At 40.4% G+C, this 25,050-nt stretch overlaps 1 protein-coding gene and 1 non-coding gene across 6 annotated transcripts in view; both read right to left on the bottom strand.

Moving 5' to 3' along the window:
- The window catches only part of Ern1 (endoplasmic reticulum to nucleus signaling 1), a 90,822-nt gene that overhangs the window by 54,387 nt on the left and 11,385 nt on the right, over positions 1–25,050 (bottom strand). For 3 of the 5 annotated variants that reach the window (XM_074045415.1, XM_074045417.1, XM_074045416.1), the window contains exon 2: positions 3,425–3,545. In XM_074045415.1, coding sequence (XP_073901516.1) covers positions 3,425–3,545 — 121 coding nt within the window. Of the gene's footprint in view, positions 1–1,677; positions 1,842–3,424; positions 3,546–25,050 lie in introns of those variants that run through there. The other 2 variants (XM_074045419.1, XM_074045418.1) reach the window with 1 other exon arrangement.
- Positions 8,623–8,727, bottom strand: LOC141414365 (U6 spliceosomal RNA). The gene has a single exon (XR_012439414.1). It is a non-coding gene; the product is annotated as a U6 spliceosomal RNA (small nuclear RNA).

A 25,050-nucleotide genomic window follows, 5' to 3' on the forward strand; every position in this document is an offset into this window, starting at 1 on the left:
GTCAGTATGGGCCTAAACAGTTACATGTCATATTCTGCATATGTGATTAAAAATAATTTTTCTGAGTCAGGCATGGTGGTACATGCCTGTAATCCCAGCACTGAGTCAAGACGATCAAGAGTACAAGGCCAACCTAGGCTACCTCTTTGAGTCTTTGTCTCAAAAAACAAAATAAAATTTAAAAACCTTTCTTAGTATTTCAGATTTAGATCACTAGTTGAACAATAAATCTCTTTGAAAAAATGTGTACATATGTATGTACACATATTTCGACATATGTCGAAAAATTTTGTTTCAGGAAAGCCAGGGGATACCTTTATAGTAACTTATGAAAAGGGAGACCAGGGTCCCTCCTGCTGTTTGTCTAGTCCCCATCATCTCCCTAAGCTCAGCTCATTTCCTAGTGCTCCACTCTAGCCACACCGACTTCAACAGTCTTTAGCCAAGGACACTCCCACCTTTGCCCCAGAATGCCTTCCCCTAAAAGATGCCCTTGCCTTCTTGAGGTCTTGCTCAAAGGACACCTTCTCAGCAGTCTTCCTTCTTTAAAATGATAACTCCAACCCAACCTGGCACTGCCCTTTCCACTTCCCCACTCTATTTTTCCCACAGCTCTTTTCACTGTGAACTTCTTTCTTGTATTTCCCCACTACAATGAAAACTCAATGAAGACAAGGGAGTTTTCCTCTATTTTTTTTTTTTGTTCCCTTGCCCTATCCTCAAGACCTAGAACAGCATCTGGATGTCTTCACGATCCAGTTACATATTAACAATTTAGAAATGCCAATTTTATGATCTTTCATTATAACCACAAGATTAAAACTAAATTGCTAACTCAGAGTATCAATGCCTTATCTTCTTTAATCTTTATGTAGAAATATAAATTGAGCTAGGTACCAGTGGCTCACACGTATAATCCCAGCAACTTGGGAGGCTGATATTGGGAGGATTGAGGGTTGAGGTCAGCCTGGGCAAACAGTTTGTGAGACCTCATCTCCAAAATAACCAAAGCAAAATGGACTTGAGGTATGACTCAAGCCATAGAGAGCCTGCTTTAGAAGGGCAAAATCCTGAGTTCAAAACCCAGTCCCAACCAAAAAAAAAAAAAGAAAGAAAGAAAGAAATATAAATTGAAGCTACTGGCATCCAAGGCTGAATTTAACTTTTTTACTTTTTACTTTTTTGGGAATTTAACTTTAAAAGACCAGTTTACTCTTAGCAAAACAATAAGACCTAGAACATAATGAATACTATGAAAATCATTAGACCTTAATCAGATTTCTCTTAATTCTTTCTTTAAAGTGTCATTTAACTCCTCTTCTTTGCTCCTTCCACCTAATCAATTGCTGGATTCTACCGTTCCTATCTCTGGCTTTCCCCTGTCCCCCTTTCCAGGTTGCCTTCCCATCTCTAGCCATCCCCCTCTCACTGATGCTAGATTAATTTGAAAGCAGCACATCTGCTGAGTCTCCTACCTGCTCAAGCATGTTTATAGCTCTCAACTTCCTGTTCAATCAGTAAGATCCAATATAACCTGTGCCATTCCACCTTTACCTCCAGTGTATTCCTCAGCTGCTGAATGGGCCAGCCACTCCCTGCTCCCCAGACCTGCAGCCTCCTCTGCTCTTTCCTGAGCCTTCCACCTGAATGAAACTGAACACTCCCCCCACAGCTCACCTCCAACACCAGAACTTCATCAGCCTCCAGCACATTACCAGAACCTCCCTTGGGCAGTTACAGAACTCTTTCTGTGTTGAAGCTCAGTGTGCTTGTCTTTTCTCCCCATCAAACCATGGGCACCTTGAGGACAAAGTCTCCCTTTTTCTTCTTTGTGTGCCAATCTAGGTTACATGTTAAATGGAGTAAAAAAACAAGAGGCAAATTTTTTTCAGCTCCCTATTATAGGACATAACAGATTTATACATTGGAGTAAGTAACAGGTGAGACAGCCCACAGTTTTGATGGATACAGCTAAGGCTATTTGTAGAAATGAAGACTTGGAGAAGATCAATTTAAAAGTAGATGTGCAGAAAAGCAGAATGGCTTATGGCAAAAACGTACTGCCTGGGAATACCAACACTGAGGGACATGCCCTAACTTTCAACAGCCAGAATGTTTCTTCCAATCTTTTTGTGACTTGTTAACTTTCATCTTTGTACAAAATAGGAAATTCTGAAATTTAAGGGATTCTGTTTTCATTTAAAAACATTAAAAGGCTTAACCACGAAGGCAAGATGGTACAGATGACATCTTCGAGCCTGCAATGCAAAGCTGGCACTACAGTCTTCTTGTGGCTACTCACTCCAGAGAGCTGGTACTTTTGGTGGCTTAAAGTTCTTATTGACCCACAGACAAGGCAGGATGCCTGTGGTAGCTGGGCTGCCCTCACTTAAGGATGGGAACTAGGTTTGCTACTGAGTTGACAAAATAATGAGTGAACTTCTGACATAAGCCAGTATTTTTCCATCTAGAATACTGTTTTGGCTAGTGGAGTGGCTCAAGTGGTAGAGCACCTGCCTATAAAGCATAAGGCCCTGAGTTCAAAACCCAGTAACACATAAAATAAAGGAAAAAGGAAATACCATTTTAAAAAAATAGAATACTGTTTTGAAACACTTTCTTATTTTTGTTTTTGTGGTATCAGAGTTTGAACTCAGGGACTTGCACTTGCTAGGCTTGGAATGCTTTCTTAACAAAGGAAAACCGTAGCAGAGCAGTGATGAAAGAACGTGGTAGTCATACTCAAGCTAGTACAAATGAGAATTATTACTGCATAAAATAATAGAAATGACACTGAAAGTCCCAAATCCTGAGATCTGATGGCTTTATCTTAATCAGATACAATTAATTTCCTAGTTGTAGGGCTCCATGCTGCCAACTACCACCAGGAAGATCATAAGGTGGACACATGAGAGGTTAAATGAGAAACAAGCCCAGTCTTTTACTCCCCTCACCACAACAACCCAATAAAGTGGTTAACCTGGATGAATATCAAATCTTAACAGCCCTCAGTTATTTCAGGCTCTATAAAAACAAATGAGTAATTTGAGGAGTTGAGAAGATATCTTCTTGTAATTATGATTACAAGATCCTAATCATGAGAACTTAAATCTAATGCAGCATGTCTTCGGGAAGACAAACTAGCCAGAATTATTAATAGAAAAGCCTAGAGCTATTTAAACTCTTTAAGTCTGGCCAGAAGCAATGAAGCATAAAAGATAAGACATGCTTCTTCATCTGAACATAGGGGATAATCACACTAATTCGGGCTGTAAACATATCCTTTGAGTAGAATTCCTTTTCTTCTCTTTATTCCATTCTTCACTCTAATTTTATTAAATAACATGACCATCCTCCCCTGGAATATGTTTACTTGGAAGCAGCTAAGCAAATGTCCATATCACCAAAGGACAATCCAAATTACCTTCTTTTAAAGTCCACTTGATCGACCCTGTTCTCTTGCTGACAGCATGCAAACTTCCATCCAGGGTTGAAACAAACAGCAAGGTTTCAGGCAGTGTCACTGTGCTGGTACTTACAAAAATCTGTAACAGGATACAGAACAATCTTCATGTCAATACAATTCTTCTTCAACTTTTGCATGTACATATCACAGACCTCTACCCCCAAAGTTATCCTTCATAATATCCCCAGTCTTACAGGTGAAGAAACTGAGGTTGGAGGGCCTACATTCCCATCAAGGGCACAATCTAGGGAACAGGTGGGTCAGGATTAGACCCAGGTTACATTATTCTATCTAAGTGCTAATCCTAGCCACAGACAGAAAGGTTCATAACCTAACATGACAAGGCCAGAAATTCTGAAACAATCTGTGGACAGCTTCCACTGACACATAGGGAGACTATCTGGTCAGCCTTCAGACTTCCTTCTCTCAGGTCTATCTTTTTACTCTCTAAAACTCCGTCAGCTCATAAGACTCCATGATAGAAAAGAATGCCAGCTTTTCTCCACATTTATATTTTAAAAAACAATTAGGGAAAAATATTTAAAACAAAATAGGAAAAACAGCTTTCATTATATAAATAATTTATATGATACAATATCAAGATTCCAATAAAGACATGCTACAAAAGGAAACCAAGTCCAACTCCAAATTGTTCCTCAATTATGATCAAAACTTAAAGTGTACCTTTTTTGCTCAAAGAATTATATATTTAAAAAAATAGAACATTTTAAAGAGAAAACCAAAGGCTGTGAAATTATCTTTATCCATCTCTGGTTGCATTGAAAAGTGTAAGTTAGCATGATCTTTCTGGAAAGCACAAAAAAGTTCTCAGTCTCATAGATTCTATAATTCTACTTTTATTCCCTGAAGAAATAATTACAGATGTGGAAGAAGCTGTAGGCACAATGATTCTCATTATGTCCTATTTATTCAAAAAAGAAACAGCAGAAAAAAACAAAATTCCAATAATATCCAAAAGGCTAAAATAAATTAAGACACAGCTAAATAAGATGTCACATAAACATTAACACAGAACTTAGAAAAATCTGCAATACAGAAAAATTCTATATATATGTGTATACACACATACACATATATATATGTATGTGTGTATATATATATATATATATATATATAAATCTAGTGATACAGAAGTCAAAATGTGGTGTATGTTGTGGTTATAATTACACTAGACAGATTTTTGTCCCTCCATCGTCTGGCTTCACTAGTTCTGAACCCTTGCCACATGGTTTCTATGGCAGTGGCCATGAGCATTCCCACATGTGTGCGTAATAGCTAGTAAGGTTTCCTAGGTAAGGTTTCTTTGAAATGAGCAATGCCCCCTTGAAATGAGATTTTGTTTTCTTTTGTCACTATGTTATCACACAAATTAGCTGGTTTCACTTGTGTGTCTTGAATTAAAAGCAGGCCAATGGAACTTGCTTATTTTTTAACAGTTTGAATTTTGGCATAAAAGCTATTTTTAATGATACCTCCAGCATTGCTCTTTTTGCTGAGTACTGCCTTGGCTATTCACAGTCTTTTGTGTTTCCAAATGAACTTTAGGGTAGATTTTTCAATCTCTGTTATGAAAGTCATTGGGATTTTGATGGGAACTGCATTAAGCATGGAGATTGCTTTTGGTAGTATAGCCATTTTAACTATGTTGGTTCTACCGATCCATGTTCACGGAAGATCTTTCCATCTTCTGTAGTCTTCCTCCATCTCTTTCTTCAGGAGTTTGTAATTCTCCTTGTAGAGGTCATTCACATCCTTTGTTAAATTTACTGCTAGGTACGTGATTTTTTTTTTGAGGGTATTGTGAATGGAATTGTTTTCATATATTATTTCTCAGTTTGTTCGCTGTTAGTGTATAGAAAAGCTAATGATTTTTGTAAGTTGATTTTGTATCCTGCCACCTTACTGTAGCTGTTTATAGTGTCTAAGAGTTTTTGGGTAGAGTTTTTTGGGTCTTTAAGGTATAGAATCATATCATCTGCAAATAAGGATATTTTGACAGTTTCTTCACTTATTTGTATTCCTTTTATTTCTTCTTTTTGCCTAATTATTTGGCTAGAAATTTTAGTACTATGTTGAATAGGAGTGGGGATAGTGGGCACCCTTGTCTCGTTCCTGATTTTAGGGGGAATGGTTTCAGTTTTTCACCATTAAGTGTGATGTTGGCTGTAGGTTTGTCATATATAGCCTTTACAATGTTCAGGTACATTCCTTCTATTCCTAGTTTTCTTACAGCTTTTATCATGAAGTGGTGTTGGATCTTATCAAAGGCTTTTTCTGCATCTATTGAGATGATCAAGTGGTTTTTGTCTTTGCTTCTATTGATGTGCTGTATTACATTTATAGATTTGCGTATGTTAAACCACTCCTGCATCCCTGGGATGAAGCCGACTTGGCCGTGGTGAATGATCTTTCTGATGTGTTGTTGGATTCGACCCACCTCATTTTTGACAAAGGTGCCAAAAATATACGATGGAGAAAAGACAGACTCTTCAACAAATGTTGCTGGGAAAAGTGGTTACCTGTCTGCAAGAAACTGAAACTAGATCCATGTCTATCACCCTGTACTAGTATCAACTCAAAATGGATCAAGGACCTAAATATCAGACCTGAAACTCTGAAGTTACTACAGGAAGGAGCAGGAAACACTGTGGAACAGGTATAGGCAAAGACTTCCTCAATAGAACCCCAGCAACTAAGACATAGGATGAATAAATGGGACTTCATAAAATTAAAAAGCTTCTGCACAACAAAAGAAATGGTCTCTGAACTGAAAAGACTGCCCACAGAGTAGGAGAAAATATTTGCCAGCTATACATCAGACAAAGGACTGATAACCAGAAATTAAGAAACTAAACTCTCTTAAAATTAAGGAACCAATTAAGAAAGGGCAACTGAACTAAACAGAACTTTCTCAAAAGAAGAAATTCAAATGGCCAAAACACACATGAAAAAATGCTCACCATCTCTGGCCATAAGTGAAATACAAATCAAAACCACGCTAAGATTCCACCTCACCCCTGTTAGAATAGCCATCATCAAAAACACCAACAACAACAGGTGTTGGCGAGGATGTGGAGAAAAAGGAACCCTAATCCACTGCTGGTGGGAATGCAAGCTGGTGCAACCACTCTGGAAAAAAAATTTGGAGACTTCTTAAAAATCTAAACATAGACCTGCAATATGATCCAGCAAATCCCACTCCTGGGGATATACCCAAAGGAATGCAACACAGGTTACTCCAGAGGCACCTGCACACCCATGTTTATTACAGCACTATTCACAACAGCAAAGTTATGGAAACAGCCAAGATGCCCCACTACTGATGAATGGATCAAGAAAATGTGATATTTGTACACAATGGAATTTTACTCAGCCATGAAGAAGAATGAAATCTTATCATTTGCAGGTAAATGGATGGAACTGGAGATCATTCTGAGCAAGGTCAGCCAGGCTCAGAAGACCAAAAATCGTATGTTCTCCCTCATATGTTGGACTTTAGATCTAGGGCAAATGCAGCAATGTGGTTGGACTTGGATCACATGACAAGGGGAGAGCACATACGGGAGATATAGGAATAGGTAGAAAAACCAAAATATGAAAGTGTTTGATATCCCCACTCCAGAGGAACTAATACAGAAACCTTAAAACGACAGAGGTTATCATGAGCAGGGGATCAGGAACCAATGTAAAGATCATTGAGTTAGAGTTGAATCAACATGGGTGGTAACATATGGGTACATGAAAGCAATGTTAGGAATCTCTCTGTATAGCTATCCTTAACTCAACTAGAAAAACACTTTGTCTTCCTTATTATGCTTCTGTCTTTTCTTCAACAAAATTAGTGATAAGGGCAGAGCAGGACCTGCCTGGAACTGAGGGGGGGGGAAGGGGGGGAGAGGAAGGGGGGCAGGATGGAGAAATGACCCAAACAATGTATGCACATGTGAATAAATGAACAACAACAAAAAACAAACAAAAAAAGTTATTTTTAAAATATAAGAGTATAGCTGGCTTTTTGTAATAAACGCAAAAGGGTTGAGAGGTTACTTGTGCATGGGAACCTGACCCTAGAATGCTTGGTCGCTCTAGATAAAAACCAGGATGGCACCTAGTTAATCCCCTAAAAAGGAAGGCCTAATGGCTTCTCTCCAAGACAGCCTGAGGTGGCAGGATAAACACTCCAGTTCTTGCATTCCTTTTGCCTAGGGGTGGAGGGAGGAGGAGAATGGGGGACCCACTGGTGGCAGGGGCAGGGTGTGGAGGTGGTATTAGAACAGCTGCCAGAACCATGCTCATCCCATCTCTCAGGAGTGGCTGTCTGGAGGCGGGGGAAGGTTCTGCCCTTTGCTTTGCCCAGGGCCAGGCCCAGGCCCATTCACCATTCACTGGAAGGAGAGAAATAACAGAAACTACTGCTGCCTGCTCAGTCTATTCTCTGTGCAAAGTCTGCAGTCCAGCCTAAGGAAGAAGAGTCTGCCTTTTTTTGGGGGGTTGGTACTGGGGTTTGAGCTCAGGGCCTCACACTTGCTAGGCAGGTGCTCTACAGCCTGAGCCACTCGATCAACCCGAAGAGCTTGATTTTTATTTTACCCCTGGGCCCAGGAAACAAATCTTAAAGTACAAATCCAGTTAGGAAAACAGCGCCTCAAGAGTGGTACCTGCCCCATCTCAGGATCCACCATTTGGGAATGGCTAAAATTATTTTAGCTCACAGGATCTAGAAGGTAACAAGCCCCATCTGGATCTGCTCCCACCTGACATGAGGAAGCTGCATGGTCCAGAGCAAAATAGTTAAGTTACCATAAGAAGAGAAAAAACAGGAAGACTTGAGGAGAAAATGTGGTTTAGAGACTGGGAGAGAGCACAAACACTCTGGCTGCTTCTCAGCCCTCCGCAAGCTCCTCCCTTGGGCTCAGAGATACCCCATTCCTTACAATACAATTCCCCTCTTTCCTTAGGGCAGAATTAGGTTTCTGCATGCAACTGAAACAGTTCACATTCCCACACTCCTACAAGAAAAAAAACATAGGTAGAAAAAAGATAAAGAAAACATTGAAAAATCATACTACTAGTTTTTTTCTCCTCTATTTTATGAATTTTAATATGATTGTATAATCTGCAATAAATCTTTTTTAAAATGTGGGGAATGCTTCACAAATTTGCCTGTCATCCTCTTGCATGGGCACGCTAATTTTTTCTTATCATTCCAACTTCAGTACATGTGCTGCTGAAATGAGAACTGCAATAAATCTTTCATAAAATACAAATTAGCAGGTGAGAATAAAGTTGAAATTTAAAGGTACTTCAGCAAGAACCTGAGCTCCAGGTGTAAATGCTTTCCATTCAGGATATTGGTCAACTTGACCACTGTTGATCACCAACACTCATCAAAAAGAGACAAAAGTTTAGAAATACAAGCCTCCCAGTCAGATCATGAATATCCAAAAATAAAAGTTTATTGTCAGTATTAAAGCCTTCAGTACAACAATCTCGGCTAAACATCCCCAAATATAGCTCATCACAGTATTAATATTTAATAAGGTCACTACTCAGTAAAACATCAGTGCTCCTTCACTGTCCTTTGTGGTGACAAAAGCCACCTGCTTTGTCTGAGCTCCCTGGAAACCACAGGAAGAGCACTGTCTATGGTTGGTTGGTAATCAAAGTAAAGTATTAATCATACAACTAATGTAGTTTTCTAAAAATCTCAAAAACAAAAGATTTAGAGAGAAGTTGAATTTAGCAACTGAGAGCTCTGATAGTCACAGAAACCTCACAAATCCTCTCACAACTGACAGGCTCTTCTTGTTCAAGACTCTTGATGATTTCAAATCAGGATGCCTAGGGAGCCACTCTGAACAATGTCATACGCACATGAGGCAGATTACAAATTTTCCAGCTTTTTCACAATTTTTTAAAGTGTGAAAATGCCTACCTTCAAATATAGTTGTTATAACTAACACAAATTAAATATGCTTCTAGATGGCTTTTGTGATACTGAGCACAGCCAAGAACTGTTTGTACCCAAACATCAAAAACACTGTTTTACGTTAATGAACGTATCCATTACCTTCACCTAGTTGTTTCTGTCTTTGGTGCCCACTTTTCTTTCCAATAGATGAAACAACAACAGTCCCTACAGCTATAGAGAGCCTGAAAATGAAAAGGGTGATTCTGCAGATCTACTTCACACTGACTAGTGGAGGAAAGGAGGAGTGGCTCCAGTGGTGGAGTGCCTGCTTTGTAAGCACAACGCCCATAGTTCAAAACCCAGTCCCACTGAAAAACAAGAACATAAACCCCACTCCCACCAAAAAACAAGAATAAACAAAAACTAGTGGAATACATACTTCTGGCTTCAACAATGACTTCCAGAAAGTAATCAACAGGCACTGTAGAAGATGAGGATGGCAGGGTCAGGTAATCTAGTCTACCCTAAAACTAGACTGCTAATTGGTTCCCACAGACATCAGGCTCTGTCCACACAGCCCTCTCATACTAGGTGACTAAGGATTGCTTTGGAGTGCCCAGCCTGAAGACTATGAAGCCTGGCTCTCAAGGCAGGTGGTATTAGAGAGATGGCAGCTGGTGCAATCAGCTTCTTTCACTTAGCAGGATTAGGTGGTGAAAGTGTCCTTACTGAAGACTTTTTCAGTGAGGACTTCAAGTCTCCCCACCATGAAAACAAATGCAAGACCTGATCCGGATACTGCAGATCCTCCTGCACCAGCCTCCCAAGCACTGGGATTACACTACCAGCCCAGCTTAATGTCTTATATTTCAGGTAAAAAAAAAAAATTCTTCCTAAAATGCTTTCTGAAATAACTTAGTTTAGAAAAAGTCTTCAGATCCTCCTGTTCTCAGCTTCCCACATAGCTGGGGTAACAGGCATAGCTTTGATGACAGGTACAACACCACCATGCCCAGCTATTCGTTGAGATAGGGTCTTGTGAACTTTTTGCTCCAGCTGGCCTTCAACCACAATCCTCCTGATCTCAGCCTCCCAAGTAACCGGAATTATAGGCTTAAACCACTGACCCAGCTAATATTTAAAAATTTCTTGAGACTCTGCTGAGGTCTAAATCTTTGCATTTCCCTCAAATTCACATGTTGAAACCTAACTACTGATGTGATGCTAGTAAGAGGTGGGGCCTCTGGAAAGTGATTAGATCATGGGGGGGCAGAGCCTTGTGAATGGGACCAGCTCCAATTCCAAGGGAGCTTGTTTGTCCCTTCCACCACGTGAAGGCACTGCAGAAAGTGCCATCTATGAATCGTACCCTTGCCTGACACCAAATCTGCCATCTTCCACTTCCCAGGCTCCAGAACCATGAGAAATAAATTGTTGTTACTTATAAGCTTAAAAAGAAAAAAGAAAAAGGAAAAAAAAGGAAGAGAAAGTCTTCAGTGAAGAGTGTTGTGAACCAAAAGGGCAGGAAGATGTTTATAAAAACTAATGAAACAGCCTCTACTAAACCCCATCAATTTCTAAGTCAACATTTGGGCCTAGTCAGCTCACCAGTGGCTGGAGAACAGCCATTGATGACCCAAGACTTGGCTTTGGGGTCATGTTTATCACTAAACTTATGGCTAGTTTCCATTCTACCTGAACCCCAAATAAGCACAGCGGGGAGCCAACCTGCAAATTCTTCTGAGACACAGAACATAGGATAGCATCAGACCCTATCTGAAAAAAGAAAAAAAAAAAAAACCTAAATAGCAAAAAGGGTTGGGGGGATGGTGGCTCAAGTGGTAGAGCACTTACCTAGCAAGCAAAAGGCCCTGAGTTCAAACACTAATACCTCAACAAACATATAAAACAAACCTAATTTCCAGGTTGACTGACTACCTGATAACAAAAGTCAGAAACAAGGTTAATAAAACTAGTGCAGTCCTTTCATCTCTTAAGTCAAAGGGAAGAAGCCATGCCATGCATGTATAGCCCCTATTTTCCAAAGTGATCTAAACTGGACGAGGACTACAATCTCTCATATTTGCATAAAACAGGGTTGTAATCTCCATTCCACTTACAAAATCCCCTCAAAAAAGACATCAATGGGAGAGGCTGAACTTGTTCAAAGTACACTGTAGGCATTTGTGGAATTAAATTTTTAAAAAGACATACACACACACACACACACACACACACACACACACACTCATAAAAGACCCTACCATCGTGAACAAAAGAGTCACATACTTCTCAGGTGGTAAAGCTATCAAATCCAAATTATACATTTCTTTAATGTGAGTCAACTCCCTGTATAGCTATCCTTATCTCAACTAGCAAAAACCCTTGGTCCTTCTTCCTATTATTGCTTATACTCTCTCTTCAACAAAATTAGAGATAAGGGCAAAATAGTTTCTGCCTGATAGAGAGGGGGTGGGGAGGAGAGGGAGGGGGTGGAGTGGGTGGTAAGGGAGGGGGTGGGGGCAGGGGGGAGAAATGACCCAAGCATTGTATGCACATATGAATAATAAAAAATAAAATCCAAATTATACATTTCTAAAAGTCAAATTCACATGGCAAAACCATAGTGCTAGCTTAGCAGTTAAGTAGAGTTAAAATGTAAATTTTTTTCTATGAATCTCTTCCTCTTCCTGCTCCCACCCCCAAAAACCTACAATACTTATTATAATAGAATATAATATGGTTAATAATGAATTTTTTTCTTTTAGGAGTATCATACCAACTTCTAGGATTTGTTCAATGGCTTTTTTTTAGTGTGTTTATATTATTATTTTAACTAATATTCCTTTGTGGTCACTGGATCACTGTTATATTGCATAATCTTAACCTACTTTTATTTGTTTAAGGTTAAGAAAGTCATTCCTTCATATTAAAAATGCAATACTTGTATAACATGAACAAGAACATTGGTATGTGTTTTCAGTAGAGTACCATTATACAATACAGCGTGTACCTAGATTCCTGGAACCTACAACCTGCCATCAACAAGTAGGCTGTCTTTTGCAGTCAAGGTGCTCCTTGCCAGGGATCTCAGATCCACTGGAGAGCTGGCCACAGAGGTAAAGCAAAGGTAAACTGACATTAGGGTTCATTTTGGGTGGTTAATGAATACACATTACAGCATTACAGGTAAGACTTAAAACAGGTAGGCAAGTGAGAGAAGGATTACATAAGAAAGATTTCAAAGGTATTTTGTTTTACTACCAACTTAAGACATACAAAATCTTGAGATTAAAGCTGCATGTCACCCAATTCAGAATAAAATGTAAGTAGATTAGAATATGCTATAGAATCAGAGTTTATGATTGTTAATTAACCTTAGAAGTAATGCTCGAAAGTGGGAAGGATATTCTATGGGGGAGAGAAGGGTGTATACCTAGCCATTCTAGGTATAAAGCGGAGGAGAGATAAAAGTGTGCATATGCAGTAAGGTGGATATAGTATTTGATGGATAATAAAGCAGAGGTTGGTAACAGACAATACAAATAGATGGGATTATTCTTTCTTTCTTTGAGATGGGGGTCCACTAAACTGCCCAGGCTGGTCTTGAACTCATGTGTTCAAATGATCCTCCCAATTCAGCCTTCAGTGTAACTGGAACTACAGGCATGCATCACGTATCCAGCTTCAGAATGATTATTCTGCAACTAAGAAAGACACTTTTTAGTATGCTATCACAGAATGCCAGTCCTGCAGAACCTCTCACAAACAAATTTTACAAGTAAAAAAACTTAAATCCTATGAAGTAATGTCAATCCAGCAGGAAGTACCTTCAAAATAGTATTCTACAACAGAGACCTCTGACAGGCCTTAAATGGTATTTCTGAAAATGACATCTACGTCTACCATTCTGTTTCTAACAATATTTTCACCTTCAGACTATAAACTCAAACAAATCTTGGCTATTGACAATTCTGGTTGCTTTATAAAAGTACTCAACAGGACTAGAGGTGTGGCTAAAGCAGTAGGGCACCTGGTTTGGTATTTTTGGTGGTACTGGGGTTTGAACTCAGGGTCTCAAGCATGCTAGGTAAGTGCTCTACTATAGAGCACCTGCCTTGAAAGTGCAAAACAGAGTTTAAGTCCCAGTACCACCAAAAAAAATACTCAGCAGAGTACCATCATTCTAACGTCATCTGACCAAACTGTAAGAGACTGTGCTTGACAAGGGCAAAAAATCAAGAATTCACCACAGCCGGTGGAGTGGCTCAAGTGGTAGAAACCTTGCCTAGCAAGCGTGAGGCCCTGCCACAGAGTTTCTTGTAATGGGTTTGTACACTTTCTGGGTACTGACTTCAGTCTTAAGCTGCTATGGTGAATTCTTTTTTTGTTTGTTTGGTTTTGGTGTATGCGCAGTGGCATACACCTATCAGCCCATCTAGGTAGGGAAGCACAAATAAGAAGATCGCAGTCCAGGCTGGCCCACACATAAAGTGAGATCCTATTTCAAAAACACCCAGCACAAAAAGGGCTAGCAGTGTGGCTCAAGTGGTAAAGTGCCTGCCTGGCAAGCACAAAGCTAAATTCAACCCCCAGTACTGACCAAAAAAAAAAAAAAAAAAAAAAAAAAAAAAGTTTATTCTAATCAACCTGGCTTCCCAACCACCCCTCCATCTCCTTCACACATCTGATCCAAAAGCAAAATACTCTTCTCCAAACATGTGCATAGTGATATAGAAATCTCACTGCTTTTAGTCTGTCTATGGAACTGAATTTCATACTACTTCTAAATCAGTCCAAATTCTGTTATACTTTGTTTACCTGTGTGCAGGTCAGCAATAATCCATCAACCATACAATTCCTTCTAACCAGCCTATTGGCTCTTATATTTCCTGATATTACATCAATAAAGGTAACCATGACATTTGCTTTGGATGGGAGTCAGGTATCTAGCTCGGATGCTGTAAAGGGCAAGGCCTAACTGAATATACTGTGTCATTTCCAAACTAAGCAGCTGAGAATTAAGCTAGTGTTGTGGCAATCCTGGGGTGTGGTGTAATTAACCACCACTCAAGACAGTTATAGTTCTTCAGTTCAGGCTACTCTTCTTTACTGGATCTGCTAAAAGGCACTGCATAAGTCCACTTTATTCTTGAGTGCAAAGGTAGGATAATTTCACAACAGGTGAATGTATTTCCCCCCAAACTGGTTTTGGGGCCCTAGGCTAAGTGTCTAAGTTCAATCAGTTGGCAATTCTGTTTGCCTTCATGGTCCTTCTGTCACAATGAGAGGAAGAAATATACCTGGGCATGAAAACTGTCCTGAGAAACCCTTTACTATACCATGGTCAAGAAAACAAGTTCTTGTTCTTAGGGTAGTGTCAAATCCCTAAGGTCCCTGAGGGATTTGTGGGGAGCTAGGCCAAACCCCTGCATTTTATAGATAAGAAAACTAAAACCCAATGTGACACAATCACTTAGTGCCTGAGCTTTAGAATGCAGGTACTGACACTACTTTTTGTTGTCTTCACTCAAAGAAATAACCACAATTTAGATCTTGAGACTCATTTAGTTAATGGAGAGCATCCTGAACAAATTAAACTAATAAAGACTATAAATTAGGGGCTGGCAGAGTGGCTCAAGTGGTAGAGCACCTGCTTAGCAAGCAGGGGGCCCTGAGTTCAAGCCCCAGTACCACCAAAAAAAAAAAAAAAAAAAAGACTATAAATTCATAAGGGTACCATCAGCCTTTCAAAAAGCCAAACCAGATCCCTTTGAGTAGGGATACTCATGTGTAGTTTAACCTATTATTAAGAAGTCTTCGTGTAGAAACAACAAAGTGAAAATAAGTCTCAATTTGGTACTGATATTTTTCGGTCCTGATTTTATCAACTAATCTGAATCAGTCAATTTTGCTCTTTACACTTGGTTAGAGATTCTTTGGGGGTGGGGAGTGTGCTAGAAAGGGAAGGGGTCAAGTAGAAAGTGCATAGTGCTCTAGTTAAATTAAAATTCCATACAAGCAACTGTATTTATGACTTAACTGCCACCCACACTTACCAGATGTTCCCAAGTGTTCTGATAAAAGTTCAACATCATGAAATATATCTCTGGTTAAGGCACATAGCCAAGGCCAGCCAGAACCCCCTTTGTTTGAAGTACGCAGGAGGGTTACCCACTTCTCTACCAAGCAATTCCACCATGCTACCTTCCTTTCCCCAATTAGCTGGATAGTCATTTAAATGTGTGTGGCTCCATACAACACAGATCAAACAGCAGGGACCATTTACTGCTTCTGAGATGTGTAATTTTCGAGATGAAAAGGGCCGAAGAGTTCAGCTTGCCCAACCCTCTCATTTCACAGGAGAAGAAATCAAGGCCCAGAGAGGTGAGGTGACTTGCCCAAAGCACCACAGACAGTTAAGCGTAGACACAGGGCTGGCTCAAGGTCTCTGCCCCCATCTGGTCCTTTGCCCACTGCACCACACTATAATTTCCCTACTTTAAATCATGGTTCTCTGAAATAAATTATTTCAGGGTTGAAGCTCCCCTTTGAATTCTGCTGGTGTAGATGAAGATCGGCACTCTGCTCTGATATGAGGTTGCATTTTTTGGATGAGGGCAAAATGTAATTTGTAAATTCTCTGAAGACACCCAATATACCAAACAGCACTGTGAATTATACAGGGTGGGGTCTTTAAAAATGTTATGGATGAAAATTCCTGAGATTCCACTGTAGATCTAAGTGAGTAGAAATAATATCACAAAGAGTGATGTTATATAGTCACAACCTTTACCATCGTAAAAAAAAATTCCTACAATATTAGGGTTGGCAGAGTGGCTCAAGTCCAATAGCAAGTGGCTGCATAGCAAGTATGAGGCCCTAAGTTCAAGCCCCAGTACCACCAAAAAAACCAAAAAAACTGACAATATACACTCATTCAATCCAGTTCTCTTTCCAATTAAAAACCATGAACAATAGAGCTCGTGAACAGCCCAGTTGCAAAGGTCTAAAAAGATGCTCTGTCATGAAGATAATGAGACAGCCACTGCCAATTGTTTTGATGAAGCCAGTCATTCTTTTAACATCAGTGCCAAGGAAACACACATTACTGATTAGCATAGGAGAACTCATTTGAATAGCAAGGACATTTTAATGACCAACCATAAAGTGATGAGCCTCACAAAGTAAGCTATAACTGCTTCACTTAGAAGGATTAAGATGCTCACACAAAAGATATCAAGACACTGACTTTTTAGGCAGGTGCTCTACTACTTGAGCAACTCCACCAGCCCTAGACACTGACTTTTTCATGCGAAAAAAATCTGATGCCATCAGATATCCATAATTTCAGCATAGGTTTTTATTTTCTAGGCTCATCTAAGAGGTAATATTTGTGCAATTCCCACACATTTAGACAAAGGCAGGAAAGTGTTAGAAGCTACTTCGAAGACTTTGTTGGCACAACCAAATCTACAGAGTTGTGACTTACGAACAGAGGGCTCCAAGGAAGAGGAGCAAAGCAAGAGGAGCTGGCCACGATGGAATACTGCAGCTCTCTGCAGCTTATCAAGTGGTCAGCAGGAAACAAGCAGGAAAGAATTACCAAGAATGCGATAGCAAACCTTTGGGTTCAAGGAAGAGGCCTTTCCAGATATCAAGGAATAGAACCTGCTCCTGAAAAAGAAAAAATGGTTGCCTAGGGCAGGGATGGGGCAGAGGAGATACTTTTATAGGGCACACTGTTGTCAGTTTTCCCAGGAATATCTCTTCCTAATGTCACCACCCTCGTCAAGATCTGTCTACTCTGGAGATCATCTAACCTTATTGCCAATTTCTCTGGGTCCAGAGTGGATTATACAAGCATCCTGTCAGTGGGGCAAGGTGGCCAAGCTTCCAAATTTGTTTTTTTCCTCTGAAACTGAGGAATACCAACATTTCTTTAAATGCTAAGGAAGTAAAACAATTAAGAATTTCAAAAGAATTATATAAATATTAAGGAAGATCATTCAATAAAAGAACTTGGTGGTAGCCAAATCAGAAAGCAAACAAAATTCAAAAACCTGATGATCCACTCCATCTTCAACCTCAGTTGCTCCTTATCCCTTGTAGGCAGATAACAGTACAATAGTGGTGCTGCCACAGACAAGGTGGAATGATTAAGCAAAGGTTAAGATATGTCTGCTTTGTAGAATTTAAGAAGGAAGAACAGTGTAACTACTGAAAGTATTTTCATCAAATATTGCTACATTTTATGTTCTGGGATTGTATTTCAATCATCTGGAAACTTTAGTTTAGTTTTGTTTTTTTCTTTTGAATGTACTGGAGATTGAACTCAGGGCCTACTTGAGTCATGTCTCAGTCCTTATGCTTTTAGTTTGTTTTTCAGATAGTTTTGTGTTTGTGCGTGGGCTGGCCTCTGACCACAATCCTCCTACCTCTGCCTCCTGAGTTCCTGGGATTGCAGGCATGCACCATCATATCTGGCTTGTACCATCATGCCTGGCTTGTTTTTGAGATAGGGTCTTGCTGACTATTGCCTGGGTTGGCCTCATACCCTATGTTGTACCTCTACCTCCTGGGTACAATATAGTTATTCCCAGCCCTTGTTAAAAGGCCAGATTCTAGGGTCAAACCACCTTGGATACTTACTGGCCAATCTATGCCTTGGTGTTCTCACCCATAAGATGGGAATAATAAGATCTGCTTAAAAGTGCCTTTAGATGATTTAAATGAGTTCATACAAGTGAAGCTCTTGGAATAATACCTAGTAAATAGTGAGCACCAAGAACTGTGTGAGACACCCCAATCTAGACATGACCAAGGAGATCTGACTCCTGCTCTGAGGGGCTTATCTAATGGAGAACCACAGTAGTCAAATCATCACACAGAGAATGACAAACTGCTGCAAATGTTGTGAGACAACAGAAGGAACTTCAACAGTGAAACAGGAGAAGATGGCTGGTCTTAGTGTGTTTAGAACGTCTCTCCAATGTGGCTGGAGAGAGAAAGCAGAGGGGAAATGGGACTAGGTGGGGCTAGGAAGCAGGCAAAAGTCCAAGTGTGCACTAGCAAAGAGTAGGTCATAGAAACAAGAATCTTCTTTACATGTCTGGTTTGTTACCTATGTGGCCTACAGAAAGAACAGAAGTTTGTACTATCTTAAAGCAGATCTACAAAGAAAAACTGCGACTCCTTCATAGTGAAGCTTTTGACATACCAAACACACACAATGATCTGTGTCACACCCAGCTGAGTCTTCCCGTATTTTAATTTATGCTAATGGAAGACTAGTGTTGTTTAGCTGGTTTTACTGCTGAATATGAGGATAACACACCAAAACTTCATGGAAAAGTTTAAATGTGGCCCTCAGGACAAAGCTGACACAAGGTCTCTTGCTTTCCAAGACCCTTCATCTGATCTCCCACTGGATCAGAAGGCTTCCTCTGCAGCCGTCTCCATAGCACCCACACTCATTCCAGGGCTATTTGCACTACTTAGGCAGAAATCTTGGGGGTGCTAAACTTATAGGACAAGGTAAGTCACTGAGTCATGGTCTCCATTACTCAGGTAGGCCGACAAGGACTTAAAGCATTTATCAATCTCTTCCAGGCACTCCCTGCTTCAATCATTTTCCTGTTGGCTCATTCTAGGTTTCTCTTACTTGCCAGTTCACTTATGTCAATCCCACCCCCAGAATGAACCCTTGTTTTATTTCACACATACACAGAAAGAAGAGTCTCTTATGTAGAAGGCATTAGAGTCTGAAAGCCTGTAAAACTGCATTCAAGGAGCTGACCACCTAGAAGAGGAATTGTGAGAGACAAGGAAAAAGACAGCAAGTCCACTGCACTTCCTGACAGCTGATTTGGCAACACCCCCAAGCCTGCCCAGGGCAATCCCTACGCTCTGAGTCAGACTACCCTGCTCAGCCAAGTCTTTTCACTCCTTGGCCTCGCTTATGTCCATGACTCTCAAAACTCCAAGTTCTACCTGGGCACAGTGGCTCATACCTGTAATCCCAGCTATGCAGGAGGATTGTGGTTTGAGGCCAGCCTGTGCAAAAAACTTAGTGAGACCTCATCTCAACAAATAAACCAGGCATGGTGGTGCATGCCTGTCATCCCTGCTATGTGGGAGGCCACAGGTAGGATGATCCTGCTCCAGGCTGGGTCCCTAGCAAAAACATGAGATTCTATCTAAAAAAATAACTAAAGCAAAAAGAGTTGGTGGCAACTCAAGTCAAGGTCCTGAGTTCAAACTCCGATGCCACCAAAAAAAATGTTCCTGGGAGATTCCCATGAGCCTGGCTCAGGTTAAATAGATTTGTGGGTGTGTGTGAGTGTTTGTATGTCTGTGTAAATGAATCTGAAAAAAAATGAAGTGATGCACACAAGTGTGTGCTCTGATTTGGGCTCTGGCCCAAATTCAATTTCTCCAGCTGTTAGTTTCTGATTCTAGAAAGGAAGAGGTGTGGGTGGGATAAAGCATTTTAGCTCTGAACACCATCATCCATGACTTACCCAGCCTTCACCTCTCCCCCAGGCTTGCTGTAGGTTCTTCTAGCCCTAGCCAATCAAAATATGACCCAAATCCACATAAGAATTTCAGAGTGAAGTCTTAATGCCTTTGGACACAGTCGTTTCAAATTCTGATCTCACAACATCCCAGTGTATCCATCTATCTCAAAATATTGCAACACTGGTATTAGTAACAATGTGATTCCCTTTAAGGTTCAGGGTAGGGAAAAGAAATACCACAGAAATCAACTTATGTTCCCTGGGCCCGGGAAAGGCTGACACCCACCTTATATATGCATGCTGTAAACTCTAAAACCAACCATCGCCTAAACTGAAAAGGAGAGCTCTATTCCTCTCCAAATACAGAACAGATAAGTGATTGAACTTTATCTCCAAGTACTGAACCATCAGATCAAACTTTGGGTTAGACCAACTTAGGGTTGGTTTTAGAAGCAACTGTGGCCTGGTTCCCAGGCAGTTAAGCAGCAAAACTACAGGTAAACTTTGTCTTCATTGCTGAATGTAAAGGAAATTGTTTTTCTTCTCTGCAAAACCAGACAATGACAGTAAGAAAATGAATCCAAATAGAATGATAGGATAAGATCACTGGATTGTTCAGAACAATTACTGCTTTTTGAGGTCAGAGATTCCTGAAATCAGGTTTTATAACTTTCCTACTGTATTTCACTTTATCTGGAGATGTTACTAATACTTCCACAATGGGGAAAAAAAAAACCTTAATTTTGGTTAATGTAAAAAAACACACACACACATATACATCCCATACACATATGTGGGAACAGAGCTGTCACAAAAATCAAAGAATTACAGGCACTGTTACCTGAGTCATGGAAAATTTCTGACATTTCCTTGACAGAATTTTAAACTTTTTCTTGTCAAGTAATAGTTAAAAATTAACAGCAAAGCTGGGCATTGTGCTACACATTTATAATCTCAGTTACAAGGGAGGTGGAGGTAGAAGGATCATGGCCAGTTATCCTGACTGAAAAACTCTAAAAACAAAAGGGCTGGGAGCGTGGCTCAAGTGATAGAGCACTAAGGTCCTGAGTTCAATCCTTAGTAGTACCAAAAAAAAAAAAAAAACCCTAACCCAACATCAGTAGCACTTATATTTACTCAGGATTTTCAGGCATAACTGAGACTTACTGACATTGTCTTCCACAAGATTAGACAAGAAGCAAACTGGAGTATGGACCTTTAGGGAACCCCCAACTCTAAGTGATGTGATTCTTCTTGGAGCATACGAAGGGCCCTATCTAGGCACAGTGGTCAGGGAAGGCCCCAGCTTCCTCTGGACCTCAAAGTACAGGTGAACAATACCTGGTGAAACCACACCCACTGTTGTGACAACTCACCAGGTCCCCACCTTTATGGCTCTGCTCTACATGTTCCTCTTTTCCCATATAACTTTCTCACATTGTATGTAACTTATGCATTCATTGTGCAGTTGTTTCTTGCCTGTCTCCACCAAGTAGATATAAGTTCCATGGCGGGAGGAGTTTGTTTAATTCATTAATGTATACCAGTGCTTGGCATATAATATGTACTCAAAAAAAATGATGAGCTGGTGCTGGTGGCTCACTCCTATAATCCTAGCTACATGGGAGGCAGGGTTCAGGAGGATGACAGTTCAAGACCAGCCAAGGAAAATAATTCACAAGACCTTATACTGAAAATATCCAACACAAAAAAGGGCTGGTGGGATGGCTCAAGTGGTAGAGTGCCTGCATGAGTTCAAAATCCAGTGTCTCAAAAAAAAAAAAAAAAAACTGTTGAGTAAGGCCAGGCATGGTGCATGGCTACAATCCCAGATACTCGGAAGGATCACAGTTCTAAGCCAGTCTAGGCAAAAAAGTTAGCAAGACCCCCATCTCAAATAAGATAGCAACAAGCCAGGTATTGATGTACATGCCTGTGACACCAGCAATGTAGGAGGCATAGACAGGAGGATTGCAATCCAGGCTGGCTCCAGGTAAAAATGTGATACCCTATTTGAAAAATAACTAAAGCGAAAAAGGACTAGGGGAATGGCTCAAGTGGTATAGCATCTGCCTAGCAGGTTCAAACGCTAGTACTGAAAAAAAAAATTGGTAAGTGAACAAATGGAAGAACAGATGGAATGAGCAGATGAAGCTCACTACATTCAGAAGCTAGGAAGTCAAAGGCTCAAAGCAAGCACCGCCCTGAATTAAAGCCTGATGCTTGCCCACAGAAGAGATAGTTTGGGGACCATTCACTTTAACCTAAATGGTGTTCCTAATTTGGGAACCCATTGAAGATATTTTCCCCCCACCATTCCTTACTTTATAAATGAGGAGCGGGTATGGGGGAGCAGGTAACTCATTTGTCCAAAGTCTCACACCTAGCTAAAACAGAACCCTCACCTCAGATTCCCCATTCCTGGAAGAATACACTGTCACCACATAGGTCAAAACACATATGGAACAAGAGGCTATTATAAACAACATTTTAAACTGTTAAAGTGATCAACTATGCCTACCCATCTACTCAAGGGTGCAGAACTAGGGCTACCAGCTGAGATTTCCTTTCAGCATGAAGCTCAACTGGAATCAGTGGTAGTGCTGGAGTTTACACAGCACCCCGTCCCAAAGATGTCTTCAAAGAGCAACCTCCACTTCTACTGACATATTTAACTTGGTTCCAGCCCAATCAATGTGGTATAGAAGTGAGTTTCCTCATTTCCAAATCAGCAAATAGGATTGTCTGAGGAGAAACTGAGATGAATCCATTCACTGAGACAATCAACTGGTCATCTAGAACATTCCATAGTCAGATCTGCCAACTCTACCTGCTTTAGAAGCCCTTCAGAGAGGCTGCTGGCTCAGGCTATCAGGATAAGTATGCAGCTAGCAGCTCTCATATGAAAAGGGAAGGGACGCCACCAACTGGACCTTCCTACCATTTACTTCTAACAGAAACATGCCCATCTTGACAGGAATGTTCTTTTCTCTCTTGCTACAGAAGTTTCTTTTAAAAATCACAAGGATGATTTTGCCTGTTGGGGTACTATGAGGGAACCTGGAAAGCAGTCTTTATTGTTTTGATTCTCAAGTCTTTTATATGAAGACAGCAAAAACAATAAATACACATGTGCTGGGTAACTTCTAATAAACATCTAAACCTTTTCTAATTCAGTAACTAAGTACATCTGAATGTAAGGCCAGCTACCAACTAAAACCGATAAAAGCATTTTCAACAGTTTGTACTCAAAGAGAAAATATCTGTGACTCTTACATTAGCTGCTCTTTAATTTTTTTGTTGTTGTTTTGGCAGTACTGGGGTTTGAACTCAGAACTAGGCATTTGCTAAGCTAGGCATGCTTAAGCCATGCTCCCAGCCCATTAACCGCTCTTTAAAAGTTGAGTGATACAGTGTAAGAAAAAAAAACATAAGACTAGGTTCCCTGTTTCTAGTCCTGCCACTCACTAGCTGAATCTATCAATTCTAACTTTTCTATGAAATGAACTGACAGCTTCTGTGGTCTGGTCCAGTGTTCTGTGGCATTATTGGGCACATGTAGATGTGTTTGCTCTGCTCAGAGTTAAGGTGCAGGAATTACCTGAAGGCCTCAACCTGGCTGCTCATTAGTCACCTGGGGCTTATAAACCCTGTTTTTGAAAAACAATATAAGCTCCATTCCCAGTGACTGATTTCCTTCACCTGGGATGGTGTCTGGGCATGGGGCTTTTAAAAATTCCCCAGGTGACTCCAAACAACAAATCTGAGTCAGGGCTGGGGAGCACTGCCTCAAAGTAACAGTCCTAGCTGCAGCTGTGACCTTCAGTGCAGCTGTTTCTCTCATGCCCGCAGGTCCCTCAGGAGTCACAGGCCATTTGCTTTAAGAAATCTGATTTACCTTAGTCAACAAAGGTCTGGTTCAACTCAGACCAATGACAATGTCAGGTTCTAGGGATCTGATAGCACTGTTTGTTTAGAAAATGTATGGGAAAAAAAATTCAGTTTCTATAACAAACACTCCTGAGGCCCAGACAAACAATTATTCCCTCATCTGAGATAGAGTGGAGAAAGTAATCTGAGGGAGAAAGAGATGGTTTTGAATTACAATTAGAAATTAGCCTACTAAGGAAATCATGTTTAATACATAAGAAAACCCTGGATCAAGGTTCATTTTTTTTATAGTGAAACATCATGCTGAGTGGAAAATGAAATAGACACAGAATAATCATAAACTACTTATCTCATGGGGTTTGGCAATGGAAAAATTAATCTCATTACTGATATGAGGAGGCCATCAAGACGCATGTACTTGAGTTGTGTACACCCAAGCAAGTATCCTGGAAGCCCCTCTAATTCTGTAGAAACATACATTACCAGTCAGATCCCATCACAGAACTCACAATACAGACATCTAAAGCAACATCTTTCCCATCATGCCCCTAAAACTCACAACCCACTTGCTTGATGACAAAACAGCCCCTTGCTTTACTGGTCTTAGTGAAGCCTCAAAGAAGAATTCAATCAATATTTGCTGAGTGTCTCCTACAGTAGGTATAGTCAACACACCATGCTAAATTCCACAGAGTATGCAAAGATAAGCAAGGCAGGGTCATCCCTCTGCCCTCTACCACAAACCAGCAAGAAAAGTCACAGGCACAAACACATACACACAAGACACCTTCCTGGCCCACTTCCTTCTCTTGTTACACTCTCCTTCTGATACTCATTGAAGCTAACTTGAGGAATTGTGGTCCACAGGCCACCACCATGGTCCTGGTTACTCTCTCTTCTATCATCACAGACAGGCCCCCTGGAAACAGAACTGTTTGGGACGTGGAATCCTCTGCAAAGGCAAACATCCAGAACGAGCATAATTATTTGAGAGTTCTGTATTTTCAGGATTTCCTGGTGAAGGGTATGACTGAGCTAAGGAAGAGTAACTCTGGTTTAAGGTTTCTAAGACATGAGCTTTCAGTTTTGCTATTTCAGCATATTACTAGGTGAGATGTTACTGAAAAACATGCACCTGCTTGGATATTATTAGATCTTAAGTAAAGAAGTGAGGTTAAACTGTAAGTGAGGTTTAATGGCTTTTTGATCTCCACTTGCTGCAGACCACTGAAAACAGCCTG

The sequence above is a fragment of the Castor canadensis genome, chromosome 11 (assembly GCF_047511655.1).
Source record: "Castor canadensis chromosome 11, mCasCan1.hap1v2, whole genome shotgun sequence".
Classification (NCBI taxonomy): domain Eukaryota; kingdom Metazoa; phylum Chordata; class Mammalia; order Rodentia; family Castoridae; genus Castor; species Castor canadensis.